The sequence below is a fragment of the Rhinolophus sinicus genome, linkage group LG04 (assembly GCF_036562045.2).
Source record: "Rhinolophus sinicus isolate RSC01 linkage group LG04, ASM3656204v1, whole genome shotgun sequence".
Classification (NCBI taxonomy): Eukaryota; Metazoa; Chordata; class Mammalia; order Chiroptera; family Rhinolophidae; genus Rhinolophus; species Rhinolophus sinicus.
This window is the reverse complement of record NC_133754.1, coordinates 46167360-46184102: the sequence shown is the minus strand read 5'-3', so window position 1 is coordinate 46184102 and position 16743 is coordinate 46167360. Positions and strand designations below refer to the sequence as shown.

Here is a 16743-nt window from a genome sequence, read left to right as displayed (position 1 = left end):
CTTTCATCATGTTAAACATGGTATTTCAGTAATGATACAATGGAGGGGGCACTAAGTAAGGTGAATTTGGCATTTCTGTGACATCCTTTTAGCGGATTTACAATCCATGCTTACCATGTGTGTTCTTCTCACTAACAATGAGCTTCTTAAGACTTCTATGAGAACAGGAGCTCTGCAAAGAAGTTACTTTTTCCATCTCAAACACAGCACAACATGGGGAAGGGGAGTGGAGGGTGGGAGAGACGACATTTGCCCCCAGGCTGTTTCCCACCACTTTCTTACTGTTCATATATCATCAAAAGTGAATTTGTGTCTTGTTCCCTGCAAAAGTTATTCCCTTGTTAACTCAGTGTATCTCTCCATGTTTCCCTCTACCTGGATGGAATGCACATTTTTCTAAATAATTATCTGTCTGTTGCTACTCATCCATGCAGGCTCAAGCCTAGCTTCACTCACTTCACGAAGCCATATATTTCCACCCAAATTTATTTAGAAAATATTATTTTCCTCCTCTGATTCTCAGGGCACTCGACCCCTTTTCCCACCATATTTTTTACATTGATCACAAATGCTTAGCACAGGAGTTAGCAAACTTTCTGTGTAAAGGGCTAGACAGTAAATATTTTAGTCTCTGTGTGCCATAAACTCTCTGTGGTAACTTAACTACTCAACTCTTCTGTTATAGCAAAATAGCAGCCATATGTAAACAAATAAGCATGGTTGTGTTCTAATAAAGCTTTATTTATAGAAACTTAATGTGGGCCTCCTACTCCTAGTTTCCTGACCCGTGGCTTAGCACAGACACATATGACAGGAGATGGTCAATAAATATTACATGATTAAATTTGATAGACATCACTAATGAAAATATGCATTGGTTGGCTATATGTTATAGTATAATTATATATTGAATACATTCATTATGTAAATATAGCACAATGACTAGCCCCATCAATTTTTAATAACATCTTATGTATTCAAGAGGGGAATCACAGAATTCTGATCTAAAGCCTGGACAAAATGATGACATTCTGCCTCATTGATTTTTCTATTAAAAAGAAAATCTGGAGAGTGTATTGTTCTATGAAGATTATGGCTAATAGCCAGAGCAGATCATTTCCAAACAAAAGCATCTGATTTGTTTGTTTATATTGAATAAAATTGAGTAAATAATGGCTAGAGCCCCACACTACATCCTTCACTATGTGCTTAGTGCTTTAATAGAAATAAATACTATATAATTGTGGTTACCAAATTGTCATAGTTGTCACACATTTCATTTTAAGCTCACTTAAAGAAATTCAGATTGAATTCTTGTCCAATTTTTATTTCAAATAGATTTTGACAATATTTGTTGCAGCCTTTATTAGGAAATTTTCTTAGCCAAAGAATTTCATGAGTTTTCAATTTACCACATAAATATCATGCAAAATGTAATAAAAGTCATCTATTGATTTGGATTGATTCCTAGCTTTGACACAAAATGTTCTGCTGGCATAGACAAAACATTTAAACATGATCCTTGACTAGAACATGCAGAAAAAATATTGTTTTGGGAGTGATAGTTTTCTAGACTATGGATTAGAAAAACCTCGGATAATTAAAAAATACTATATTTATTATTTTCCACTGAAATATTTTCTACCATCTTTTAAAAATAATATGTAAAATTATTAAATTCAGCTCATACATTTATTTTCCTCCATTCTGTTCTGTTGAATATAAAAATGGCAAGAAGAAAGGCAAGATAAAGTACAGCAAAAGAAATAAGGAACATAGATAATTATTTACCCACTGGAAGGGGGAATCCCTGAATAATCACCTTGTATGAGACCTTCTTTTCTGTTTAACTTAACTCTTTTTATCCATTCCCTTCAAAATATGCAAGTCAAAATAGTTCAGTCAATGTTGCTTCTTCATAAGAATGAGACATTTAATATTGGATTTAATCAAGACCTTCCAGTAAACCACCAATTCTGGGCACCTGCACCTTTGGTTTCCTTGTGAGGATAGAAAATGTCCGCATATAGATGTCCCAGAACATCGTGAGGACATACAGAAAGGATGCTAGCAGCACCATCCTTAGTTCTCTTTGAATCCCACTCTTTTTATCTCCATACTGTCTTTAATAAACTCTATATAATATATAACGTTTACATTCATGAGGTTTTGTGAAATATAGGATACATATATAGTTTATGATATTCTAATAAATTCTTCTGAGTACAAAGAAAGCAAATCATCAACAGGCTTTTCCTAGATACCATGTTACTATTATGGGTTAATTCATGATAATAGAACATACAAAAACCATAATAGAGAGAGAACACTGTAAGTTCAAAGTGTGCTCAGAGGTCGTGGAGACTTCCAGGGGCTCCTTAAACTGATTTCTCGTCATTTAATGTCTATAATATGACAAATTATAGACTTTTGTTTTGGGCATGATTTACCAATACACTGATATTTTCCCCATTTGGTGCATCACTAAAATCAGGACCATTTCCTTCTGGATAAGGAACAGTAAAGAAATTAATTTTACAGGGTCATTTCCTCTTCTTTGGCTGTGGTCCTTAACAGCTGTTTGAAATGCCATAATTCAGGGCAGGACTATTCCAGGGTCCTTGACCACTGGCAGATATAATTATAATAAATCAATCAATCTGGACACTCTGAATAGAGGTAACCTAAATCCCATTTGCTGTCTCGAAATACTACTGGAAGAACACACTGGGTTCCCTTGCTACTTGAAAACTGTGCATTTCCCACTACAAGTAACTTACAATAAGATATTTAATTAGGCAACTCAGAGTTTTAAAATAGAATCAAAATTACAATAGGCAGTGTGGTGCTTAATTTAAAATGTTTGGAAATCTACCCTCTTAAATTTTTAAGTGCACAGTATCATATTGTTAACTATAGGCACTATATTGTACAGCAGATCACTAGAACTTATTCATCTTGTATAACTGTAACTTTATACTCATTGAAGAGCAACTCCCCATTTCCCCCTTCCCTCACCCTCTGGCAACCACCATTGTAATTTTTGCTTCTATAAAGTAGGTGCAAAAGTAATTGCGGTTTAAAAGGTTAAAAGTAATTGCAAAAACCTCAATTACTTTTGCACCAATCTAATGTAAGTTTGACTATTTTAGATACCTCTCATGCAAAGCATTTCCCCCCCACACACACACACGGACATTTTTGGTAGTGGGTATATTTATTACCTTCATTGTGGTGATGGCATCATGGGTGTATGCATATGTCCACACATCAAATTGCATACATTAAATAAGTGCAGGGTTTCTTTGTATATCAATTATACCTCAATAAAGCTGTAAAACATTTTTTGTAAAGAAAAGATCCTCTCTTCCCCCAAAAAAAATGTTTGGAGGACTTCCATTTTTTAATTTTTTTATCTGTTCCAAATAATAGCATATCTGTATACATAAGTAAGAAAAATAATGATTCAGTTGTCAAAAAAATCAAAGTGAGTGAAAAACACATAGGTTAAAAAAATGCATGTATCATTGAAAACTTCTCTGATAAATAAAAGCAAGAAATTTTAAAGATGTGCTTTGCCAGTAAAAGAGAGAGATAAATTATGGCTTCAAGTGAAAAATCTCCAGATGGTGGGAATTTGGCATGCTATTATTCTTTGAAAGTATGTTCCTAGTTAAGAGAATTGAACCAACTTGCTTAATTCATTAATTAAATCATACTAATTGATAAAAATGAGGACATGGTTTCTATTTTCTAGGAGCTACAATGTTAAATGATTAGCCTCAATTTATCATTCTTCCTCCACTTCACACCTTCCCTTGTGGAGGTGGATGGTTATGAGTGTTTAAGGACTAAAACATATGCAATAGCTCTTAGAACAAGTCTAATAAAAGAAAACCAAAGGGCACGGAGGACAAGTAACAAAAACACGGGGGATTTCAGCATCAAACAAAAAGATGACTTAGGCACAAGGACAAATGATGATCAAAGACAAATACCTCAAACACAAGCCTCTGAATAATAATGGCCACAGATAGGTCATTCGCTTTGAAGACTCTAGGACTCAATAAAAGAAGTTTGATAAATGATAAGAGTTTATAACACTAAAAGGAAAATATATCATGTAGAGCTAACTGATTATTTAAATTGTCAGTATTGGTGGGGAAGGGAATCCCTGTTATGCTCCTTACGGGAGGGCATACTGGTACAATTGTTTTAGAGAATATGAATTGTTTGGGCAATATTTTTATTGAAAAGCTTTAATATATTTTTTTCATTTAGATCTATGCATTTCACATCTAAGAATTAACACTAAAAATTGTGCAAATTTTCAGACACAAGAATGTAAATTATAATATTTACATAATTAAAACTTGAATAAGAGAATTTAGATGTCTACTAAAAGAGAATTGATTATTCTTTTGTTACAACCATATTATGGAATACTATGCAGCCATATCAATGATTTAGCATAAGAATGTTTGTAATAAGGAAATATATTCATTACATATTGTTCAGCAAATAGGTATGATAAAAGCACCAGTAAATTGTCTAAAACAACAGCTCTGGAGTCAGCCTGTAGTAAAAGTTTGTATTAAAACTTGTACCTCTGGCACTTACTATGTAAGATAGCAAACATTCAAATTTCCAATTTCTTTTTCTGTAAAGAGAAGAATAATTGTACTTCTTCCCACCTCATTATATTTTGGGGATTGTATGTGGAATTTTGTATATGGAAGAGAGTATGAGTTAGGAGTTCTGCTGTAATAACAAACAACCCTAATATCTGAGCAGCTTAAACCAACAAAGGTTTATTTCTCACTCATGTTACAGGTTCTTAGTGGTATCAGCAGAGGTTTCTGCTAATCATTCTCACTCAGAGATCCAGGCTAATGGATCAGTCACCATCTCAAAATCTCCAAATCCCCAGGCCAGGGTGGAAAAAAGATGGCAAATCTCTCACTGCCTCTTAAGCTTCTGCTCCGAAGTGATGCACACATCACTTTTGTTCACAGTTTTTGGCCAAAGCCAGACACATACTCAAGAGGAGAACCTCAATATTAATAATAATAATAATGATATAATAATTTTTATTATTTCTTCTATGTCAAGAAAAGTTTAAAACTAATGTGTAGTCTATGATAAGCCATTTTAGGTTTTTGGGCAGAACATCGGTTTGAGACTAGAGAAAGTTGTCCAAATCAAGGAATCAGAGGATTAATAGAGAATGTAAGAGATCATCTAAATTATTCCCCTACCTTCAAGACGTAATGATCACACTTAGTCAACACCGGCAGAAACAAGTAATCTAATATAATTTCTTGTGGAAAAATGCCTTCATCTGGCCCCTGAGGGGAGCTATACTAAAAAACACCAGTACATTCTATTGGGAGAATATTTCTTTTCTTGGCCTCAACTGATAAGCTGCTGAAGCTCTCCAGCTTGAGAACCGATTGTAATTGGTTCCTCAAGCATGTAACTGCAGCTGCAGTTGTCATCTGTAAATAGCAAAAGTAATCCTTTAAAAGTTTTCATATTGGCTATTTGCTTTGAAACATCCAATGCCAATGAGTTTGCAGATGTAGCACTATGAGAAAAAAAGGGTCTCTGATTGTTGGTCCAAGTACTGGACTGGCTCGCATAAATCCTTAGCCTTCATTCTCAAACTTCTTATATTTTATTATGGTTCCCTAGGAAATCACTTCAGTCATCAGTACTTCCATTTCTTTGCAAGGAAACTAGAGAAGCTTATTACTTATCTGGAAGGTATTTCAAAAGGCTTAAATAAATTATAAAAAAATAAACAAAATCATAATTCATATATTCAACACCTTTTCAATAAAACAAACTTTTAGTATATGCCATTGTTTAAAAATGGTAGCTAAATACATCAGTGAATCTCTACAAAGAGACAAATATGTGTTTGTCAGAGTATATTAAAAATTGACATACAAAGTCTAAAATAATCTTCTTACACTACCACTATATTAAAAACTTTAGAGACAAATTGAAATCTATTGGTAAGTATATATATTTAGTGAATTTCTATATTTGACAGATATTTTATATGATTTTCTTATTTTTCCATTATATAATTTGTTATCTTTATCAGCGAATGATTTTTTTAAATCTTTGTTACTTTAAAAGCATAATAAGCTTACTCAGGCACTAATGACACATTGCATTAATGCAGACAGAAGAGCAGTTCCTGTCTGGGGTTATTGGTGAAAGATGGAGCAAGTCAGAAATGATTGTGAAATAAAAAATTCCTTCTACTCATATCTTATCCTCCTACTTATATCATTAGGGATAAATATCAGAGTATGGGAAGATACCTATGGTACAAATAATCTTGGGAGACTTTAAGAGTTTTCTACTTAAAGAAAACTATAAGTAATAATAATAATAATAAAGATGATAACAAATAATGGCAAGAATGTGAGGAAATTGAAACCTTCGTACACTGCTGGTGGGAATGTAAAATGGTATAGCCACTTTGCCTGAAAAAGTTAAACAGAGTTACCATATGACCAAGAAATTCCACTTCTATGAATAAACCCAAGAGAAATTAAAACAGAAATCCACACAAAAATTTGTACATGAATTTTTATAGAACTTGACTCATATGGCCAAAAACTAGAAACAATCTCAATGTCCATTAAGTGATGAGTGGTTAAGTAAATGTGGTATATCCATATAAATGAATATCATGCAGCCATAAAAAGGAATGAAGTCCATGCTACAACATGGGTAAACCTTGAAAACATTATTATACTAAGTGAAAAAAGTCAGAAACAAAAAGGATACATATTTTATCATTTCATTTAAATTAAATATTCAGATTAGTCAAATCCATATGGACAGGAAGTAGATTCATGGTTTTTAGGGGTTGAGGGAAGATGAGAACGGAGCATGAGTGGTAAGGGGTACAGGGATTCTTTTTGTGGTGATGAAAATGTTCTGAAATGAGATAGTGGTGATAATTGCATGATTCTGTCAGTGTACTAAAAACCACGAAGTAGTAAACTCTAAAAGAGTGGATTTCATGGTATTTGAATTATTGCTCAATAAAAAAAATTTGATTTTCAAAAAGAAAATGGAAATATAAAATTAAATTTCTGATCTAACATTCAGGTAAAAGAAATCTTTCTTCTTTCCCTCTCTCATGAATAAAATTTGTAATAACCAACTATCAGTTCCTCTGAAGCATATTTCATATTAACTTTGCCATTTTCATGTTAGAGGTAAAATTGTATTTTGTACTCTGATAAATCAAAAAGAATTGAACGAGCTTTCCTCTCGATGAATTCTTCCTTCTCCAATTTGTACTGATATGGTTGGTACCAAGAGCACACCTGAGACTACATGCCTTCTAAAACAACAAAAACCTATTCAGAGCTATCTGTCTAGATGATGCTTTTCAAAAGCCAAGACACCAATGTTACTGAGTTTCTGAAATGTCAGTGGACAATCAGAGGGTCTCATTCAGAAAGTTCTGAGCAAACGTACAAACAGTTTATTTTTTTCTTTGTAATGTAGCATTGAACTGAGTGAATTGAGCTGAACTGAAATTGAACACACCTCAAAGTTAACATGGACTGATAGAGTGTGAGTGCGTGTGACAGAGGGAAAGAGAGATTATATTTCACCATGTACTTTCACTCATGGAACTTGGGTGTTTTATTAGTTCTGTAAAGATTAATCTCACATTCAGGGATCTTAGCTGTCTTTTAAGTAAGATGTATGTGAATTGAATTCATTTGACACATAGGATTGGGAGACGGTGACAAGGCCTGAGAGCCCTCACTTACCCCTTCCAGAGCAAGGCAGATCAGAACTTCCTTGGCATTTTGTGATACTCTCCTCAGCTGACAGTGGGCAGGAATGTGGGTGTTCACACTTTTTCCCATACCAGCCTAATTTGCAGTCACATCTTCCACAATTACACTGCCCATGACCTTTACAATGAAAGTAGAAGAAAAATAATAATATATATGAAAAAAATATATAATTAAGTCAGAATTCGTTATCATTTCAACAGTGAATGTCACAAATGAGTCAGAATCTTAACACAGTAGAAAACAGTAAGACAAAAGCACATTTTTCTCAAGTTCTTAAATACATAATTTATATTAATTGGTCATGAGGACTAAAGAAAAACAACAACGTCAGATAAGATAAAAAGGTTTGAAGGGCTACAAACTTGAATTTATCACAATCTAAGTACATGTGATTGTATTGATCTGCTGAGGCCTAGATGGAGTCTTTGATGGATCTGGCAATTCATTCATATGGAGGAGAACACAGGAAATAGAAAACTGTTTGTTTTTTAAACAAGGTCTTATCTTCTGGAGTCTCCCACACTGCATTTTCATTACCTTTTTACTAACACTGAATGCTTAGGCTAGGGACCCTTACCTTAAAACCAGTAACCTGTGTGGAGTTCACAATCCTTGAAGACCAATTTAGTACACACAGAAGAGGTCAGGAAGATATTAAAGTTCTCTACACATGAACACAGAGCCTGTAAACAACTGTGGTATGGAGTAGCAAAAAAATGGCCTACGTTATCAACCAAATAATTGGGTTCAAATCCTGATCCTGCTATCTACAAAGTAGGGCTGGTCAAATAACATCTTCAAGGATTAGTTTTTTCATTTTTAAATAAATGTGACAATAATGCATTTTCTGTCCACATTTATCAGGAAGTACATAATATATCTTAAAATGCTCCATAAAAGTGAGCTATTATTATTTGTATTCATTTGAGCCCACATATATAACCAAGTAGGAATAGAAAGGAAAACAAGATCATTTCAGCTGAGCTTTTCCTAACTCCTCAGAAACATTCAGATACTCATTATTACAGATACAGAATAAAGTGGATTTCTATAATTACTGCAAAAAATTCATGAAGAATTTTAAAGGAAATCAAATTACACTTTAAGTAAATCAAGTATAATGCTAATGATTTAAAATCCATACTATTTTGTCTTTGGCATCTGATGTTACTATATGTCACACCATATGGAAATTGGCCTTCGGTGAAGAGTGGCCTATTTTATCAATATTACATGAAGTTTGTGGGCAGACACCTATCTTTTGATTTTGAAGAATTGGAAAACCCACATCTCTGGAAGCTTTTTGCCATCTATTAATCTGGTTCTTCATGGAACAAATCATAACATCAGAGGTCAAAATAGAGTGAGATATTAGGAATCACTAAATCAAAATCTCTCATTTAACACGAAACGCAATTCAACATACACTTATTGAGTACCTACTATATAACAGACTGAACAATAAATTGTTGTTATTAATACTCTGCCTTATAACTCATCATTTTTAAGGAAAATTGTGATTGCTAATAATTGTGTGCTACATGTGAGTATGATCATTTAGATCTTCACATATGAGAATTTTTATTATAACAGTTTAACTTATTAGTAATGAGATTTCAGAGGTTGCTGGGTTCTGCGGCTTTTTGCCATTTATCCCAGCTTAAAAAATTCCTACCCTTCTTCTCAACCCTCATGTAATTTAGAGCAAAATTTGCAAACAGAGCTGTATTGCAAATGCATAGATAAATAACAGCTTTTTAAAACAAAATCTTTAACATTTAAAATACAATTGATTCTGCTGTTTCATAGGTGCCAACAGCTCTGAAATTCTTGAAGACAGGAAGTTTCATTTCAAGAACAGTTAGATCTATCACGAGGATGCTAGACAAAGTACAGAAAATGCTGCCAATTGTGAAAGACCAGTTGACACTTCAATAGTAAAACTGAGCAAGAGAGTTAGATTGAAAGGGGATAAAAGCTTTACTCTTAAAAGTTTAAAATAGTTGCAAAGGTTAGAACAAAACATCCAGTGGTTTAGGATGCCAGGAAATCCCTGACTACCCAGGAAGATGCCACCTGCTGCTGCAGCTGCCTGGAATTCACAGGCAGCAACATATGTCCAGCATGAGGGTCCCAAATCTAAGGCATTAGGAATGAGGTAGGATCCTGTGCTGGGGTTACCAGTGACTGAAGAGAGAACGTCCTCAGTTCTCTATTTGGAATAGAGGTTTAGGAGCAGTTATTTTCTATCTCAGGATCATCCACATGTCAATATAAAAAAAAATTGTGATAGGACAAAGAATATGTGTGAAAACGGCCGAAAGTTATTCGTAAGAGTTACAATTAATTAGAGTTAAAATCAGTCCAATTAATATCAAAAGAAGTCAGATTAATTATGGATGCATTAAAAAATTCTGCAAATAATACAGCTGCTCTAGAAAAACTAGCTATATGCTGTTACTGCAGCTTCATTTTTCTAGCCCTTTGTTATTTCTGTGCTCTTTTACAAACACTAGGGGAAAATGTAGCCTGTAATATCCTACACCTCTACTTCTTGTGTATTTAATGCAGCATAAGGGACCGTCTCAAGGATGATGACTATAAATTTATGCCTCCCCTCCAGGCATGGCAAACTCCAAGCAAAGTTGGGAAGACCATAGACAGTGCGTCCTCACTCCTTCCATGTGTGCGATGATCCCTACCTTCCCGTGCCTTCTGCCTCCCCCTCAGTCTTCACCTAACCAACATGCCCTCTCAATAACCGAGCTGCCGTTGCGTGCTTACACACTGGGATGAATTGATGAGATGGTGTCATGGCTGTGGTTGGCTGTGGGATAAAAGGCTTTGCCTCTAAATACGAAAGTATCAAAGTGGGAGAATATTGTCTGGTTCAAAATGGCCTCTGCTCCTCCTCAAATTGTCCACTGAGGAGTCTTCTACACTTTACCAGGAGTCAATATCAACTGAACAAGTTCAAGCTGAGGAAAGAAGGGTTATTAAAATATGAGTGACCTACATAACTGATCCGTAATGAATGAAATTCCTGAGAGTCAGTGACTACATGGCAACCAGTTTAATGATGAAATAGTAGCGTGTAGGATGTTTTTTGAAAGTTTCATTGTTTGGGGAAAGTAGGAATACCTAAATCAAATATCCCAATGAAGATCATAGAATACACAAATGTAAAAGCAAAAGAGAAAAGGTTTAAATAATTCTAGTCTAATAAGATGAAAAATAGTACTGATGTTGGTATTGCTTAATCTGTTTACTAGAGATTCATTGACAAGTTAAAATATAAATGTATTTTGCTTTCACAGTAATGAAAAATTGCATCCTACATCTTTCAATAATTCAAAGTCACCTGCTGTCAAAATATATTTCAGAATGTTATGTATCCCACTTTAAATGAAATTTAAAATTAAATGATACTTAACTGGTGTAGTTAGGAAATCACTATTGATACCAGATTCTGAAGGAGATATCAAACCTTTTGGAGAAGACAGGAAATCATAAAATGAAACTATAATTTTTCTTTTGGAGTTACTAGTCTCTCAATTCTAGTATAAAAGGTATGCCAAAGAGAGAAAAAGAAGGAATTGTTTTATAAGGATAAAATGTAGATGAAAATGTGTGGTTTTGATATATAAAGAAGGGCTTAGAAAAGATAAGATCTATTTAGCATGAAAATCATTTCATACTACATCAAGGTCTTTTATATCCAAATAGTTAAAAAGACATTAAAAAAAAGAAATTAGGAGACCTGTGTCCTCAATCTAAATGTGTCACTACTTACACTTTTCGAACCTCATCTCACTTGACTTTATCTTTAAAAGTAAGAGAATCAGAAGAAGTGAACTTTACCACCGTGATCTGAAATTTAATGCTTCCCTGCTAGTCTGTCAAATCTATGTATATATATTTAGGGCTGCAAGAGTTAATTTCCTTGCTTCTAACAAATATTCCTTTAAACTCTGTAGGCAGAGGATCAGCAAAATAGAGATAACAGACACAGACTGTTGTCATTTATTCCTGATGTCAAATGTGCAGAGAATGCTCATACACATTAGAGAACTGCTTTCAAAGATCTATGCACATACATTAAATACACACACACACACACACACACACACACCAATGGAAGAAGAACATGCAGCTTGGTGTTGGTATGTAGATGGGATAGCAGCCCATTCCGTACCATATAGTCAGGGAGTTGGCAGCAAGACCACACATCAAGTGGCATCATGGTCATGTTGGGCCGGTAGGGACTCTAAAGGCTCTCTGGCCATTGTAGTAAAGGGTGTTGACACAAAACTTATTTTTTCTTTGTAATCAGTCTGCTCCTTTGAGTAAAGCTATATCTAAACTCAGAAATCTCAATCCAGGACAAATGTATTTTATTCACTATGGACAAATACTCTTTTGCTATAAAAGATATTCCTTTCTTTTAAAATGATCCAAAATGCTCATGAGTTGGAATCTGATGTTTACAAGTAGCTTCTTGAGTAATATCAAAACCATCAATATGGAAAAGTTTTGAGGACTGTATTGGCCATAACTGGCACTTGCTAATTTTTAAAAATTCCATTCAAAATATATTCATTTCCCTTCAAGACAATGCAAACTGAACATCCTTAATAATTCCTTCAGTTTCTTTCTTTAATGCTTCAGTAATCCATAATGATAAATTTCCCCACATAATATGGTTCTATCAAATGATTCCATTCTGGAACTAACAGAACTCTAAGCCAGGACTAACCTTATATTTTGATAATTTTGGTAGGCAGGACAAGCTGAGAGATAGAGTTTAAGGTCATACAGCTACATATTTTCCCAACTATGGGAATTTGAGAAATAGACCAGAGTGGTAAGCAATCATCAGGAATAAAGGAGTTATTTCAGAATCAGGAAGTAAATTCAGGGGAGCAGCTCATAGAACTGAAGTCATAAACAGAGCACTCAGTACACTTCAGGGTGCCTCGTCACGCGTGCGTCATTTTAGTCACACTCAAATTTTGTCACTGGTATCATCTTTGAGGTATGTATGTGTGTGTGTGTGTAGTTATGAGTAATGTTTGTGTGAATACATGCATGCGTACTTATACACCATGTGGATGATGAACAACAGATAGGCATAAAAGAAGAAATAAGTAAATTTATTGGAAATCAAGTATCAGGTTTTAAAATATTTGTATCTCCCATAACCATGATGGAATAGGCACAGAATATCTACATTTAAGTGAATTATTGAATAGATGAATGGACAGAGTGGGAATGAATAAATAAAATGAGAATGTTAATTAAAAGAGCCATCTTAAACTAATCCATCAGGAGAGTTCCCTTGGATTTAAATAAGACCAAAACTCTCAGGATGGCAAGAATAGGAGCTAAAATAAATCAGCATTTCATCTGAACCTTATTACATTCTAGCCTTGCATAAATCACTACAGAATATCGAGGTAGTTGGGTTATTTCTGTCTCGTAACACTAAGGTATTAACATACTCGATAATCAGCTGCATGGCATACTTATGGTGCAACTTAGACTGGCAATTAGGAAAATTGTGAAAATTAATAATTCACTAAGGGTAATATATAGAATTCTGCAGATTTAGTAAGAATGAAGAAATACTCCCGAGATTGATGCCTGCCCCCGACTTTAATGGTGTTCAGAGAAGCTTAGTTTTATAAGAATTCTGAGCATCCAGAAGCCAGTTCTTCCTTACCAAAATAAAGTCAATTGAAGAATTTGTTTGCATCACCTAGAGATTAAATTACATGAGTACTTAGGTTATATGTGTTTTTAGGTAACACTTAAAAGTAGTGTGAACCTTGTCAAGTTGTTTGATTTCTTTGAAACTATTACCTTTCTTTTAAAATATAGATAATAATGTCTCCCTCTCTGAGTTAGTGTGAATACAAAATGGAATGAGGTGTGTGGACAAACTTGGTAAGTGTCTAATAGAGTAGGATCTCTGTTAATTTGAGCTTCTTCTTTCCTAAATTCCTCATTTTAAGTGTGGGAGGCAGGCTGTGGAGAACTAGCCCCATTCAGTTCAGTTCGACAAATGAATAATAAAGTCACAGTTATGGATTTTATGACTTATTGTCAGGCCTTATTGTTCGAACTACAACCTACTACTCATCATTTCTGCCCACCCCTATCTGTCTACACCCACAAAATGGAGACATTTAAAGGGTTAATCATTCTCTCCTAAACTCCTCCCATGAGAAACCCCAGCCACCACACAAACAAAACTGCCCAATTGCTTAATTTTCTTCTCTGAAATCTCATAGGGAAGAATGGAGAATGTGAGAAAGAGACAAATAGGGTAAAAGGAAGAAACGAGAGAATAGATGAAGTGGAAATTTTCAGAATTCAAGGAGTCCTCCTTTACGGCCTTCACCTGTCCAAGCTCTAGTAGTAATTCTAAACATAAATAACATGTATCAGCAACTGTGAACTTACAAAAGGACTAAAGTGGCAACTGAAGTGTCAAGGCCCATAGTCACCTCGTGTCCCTGGTCCCTCACAATGAAGTTGACCAGTTCACACAACCATGGATCATCGCTACAATGTAGTTACTTTGAAATTGTCTTTTTTTTTTTTAATTCAAGTTTATTGGGGCTGACAATGGTTAGTAGTTACATAGGTTTCAGGTGTACAACTTTGTAATACATCATCTATAGATCACCCACTCCAAAATCAGGATCAAGATCAGGATTATGGGTTTAAAAAGGAAGACTGTAAGCGATAGTAAAGAAAGAGTACCAAGTATATCAGAAAGCATAAACTTACAATTAGCCTGATTATCTCCTTTATTTTCCTATTTTAATTTTTTTCAATTCATGTTTTATCTCACAATTTTAAAATGACATTCTTAAATTGTATTTCCTGAGCCCCTGTATAATTTTAATTAGCAATTCTGTGCTATGACTAAATTTTCATGCTTAGTCCATACCCTTTAGATTCATATTTTTAACAGGCTGAAAACAAACAAATGAATAAAACAAACAAACAAACAAAAAACAAAAAACCAACAACTTTGGGTTGCCATTGGTCTGTCATGATCGATATATCTAGAAATTAATTTGAGAACTTCCTTCTATAATTCCCATTTCAGTAACTGCACCAACCTTTACCCAGACACTCAGACTAGACACCTGTGACTACAGCACTCCACTGCCTAAAACCATCATTAACTTCCCATTGCCTTTAGAATAAAGTTCAGCAGCAAGGCAGAAAGTCCTCCGGTTCTTGTTTCTTGCTAGCTTTACCCTTTGTTACTTGTACATTCTGATAATAATGAACTTATTCTAGTCCCCTGCACAGATTGTATGCCTCTATTCCCTCTACTGGGGATGACCTTCTTGTCGCTCGGCCAGCAAGCCTACCCTTAGGGGCAAAACTGTACATGCACTGTGATCCAAAAGCCTCCTGGAATATATGAGCCATGTATCACCACCTGTGAAGAGCCTCATCACCCTAATTAAAATGTCAAGCCCATGTCCCAACATTCTCAACCCCCTTCTCCTCATTTTAATCTATAACACTATGCTATATATCATGTATAGCACTGACCTAAGACACTTTTTTTTGTTTGTTTTAATTTGTTGTCTCTCTAGCCCTGCCAGGATATAAACTACAGGAGAAGAGGGATTTTATCTGCTGTGTTCATTGCTATGTCCCTAGTATCGTGACCACATAAGTGAAAAAATGCATGAGTATGCAAATCTCCCATACCATAGTATGTTAAAATAGTATGTTTATATGGCAGTTTCTTTGCTAAATAGTAAATTTCTTGAGGGTAGAACCTATGACTTTAAAAATATTTTCATATCCTAATATCTCACACAGTGCCTTTATCATAGTTTGATCTCAATAAGTGTTTTATATTAAATTAAAGTTTAAACAAAGATTTGTTTGGTAAAGAAAGAAACTTTAAATTTCTCAGATACATAGACCTCATTAAAATTTGGATTCTATCTCTTAGCTGTGGAGTCTTCAGCAAGCTATAGGACTTCCTTGAGCCTCCGTATCCCCAATTATAAAATGAGAATAATATTCCCAACCTCACAGACACTGATGAAAAATAAACGAAACAGTCTGGAAAGTTCTTAGACTACTGTCTGGCATATAGAAGCCACTAAATAGTTGTTAGCTGTCTTATTACTATTGAGTTGATAACAATAATGATAAAGAACATTCATAGATAATTAATAATAGAAAAATCTGAAAAGGGCATTCTCTCAGGAGAATGGTATTCATGAAAAACCTCCTGAGCATGAGAGTGAATCAGAAAAGGGAAACCCTTGTGCAGTAGGTTCTTGTGCAGAAGTTTTAGCAATAGGTTCCCCTCAGCCAGGCCAGAGAAGTCTTTGTAGTTGCATAGTCATAATTAAATAGGGCAGCTCTTTATCTCTCTTTGCTGGCAAACTTTCAGGAGACCAGTGGAGTCCTATCTATCTACATACACTAATCAAACAGCTAGGCTTAAAGAGATGCATATACATATGTCTCTGCTTTCCGGATTATCAAACATAACCAGACTGGAAACCCATAAATCCATTTTTGTTAAATGACACTTTTTCAGATAAATTGGACTGTTATTTTTTTCCCCTTACCCCATTAAAAATTCTGGCAGGACCTATGTTCCCCTTGGCATTTAGATTGTAAGCTTCATAAAGTCAAGAATCATGTTTGTCTCCTTCATTGCTGGACTCAGTGGCCCGTTGCAATCCAGACCCTGGCAAATACTATCTGCTCCATAAATATTTATGAAATAAAATTTTTGAATCCACTAATTGATATTTAACTCTGTGCAAAATTAAAGAATAATTTTAGGATATCAATTATACCAAAGAGTGAATGCATTAAAATATCCATGAGAATTGTATTATCCTCA

General features: G+C 34.5%; 1 protein-coding gene across 2 annotated transcripts in view; it reads right to left on the bottom strand.

Annotated features, from left to right (window-relative positions):
* The window catches only part of ITGBL1 (integrin subunit beta like 1), a 188337-nt gene that overhangs the window by 80683 nt on the left and 90911 nt on the right, over positions 1-16743 (bottom strand). For both annotated transcript variants that reach the window (XM_019754218.2, XM_074329504.1), the window contains one exon: positions 7812-7958. In XM_019754218.2, coding sequence (XP_019609777.1) covers positions 7812-7958 — 147 coding nt within the window. The remainder of the gene's footprint in view (positions 1-7811; positions 7959-16743) is intronic.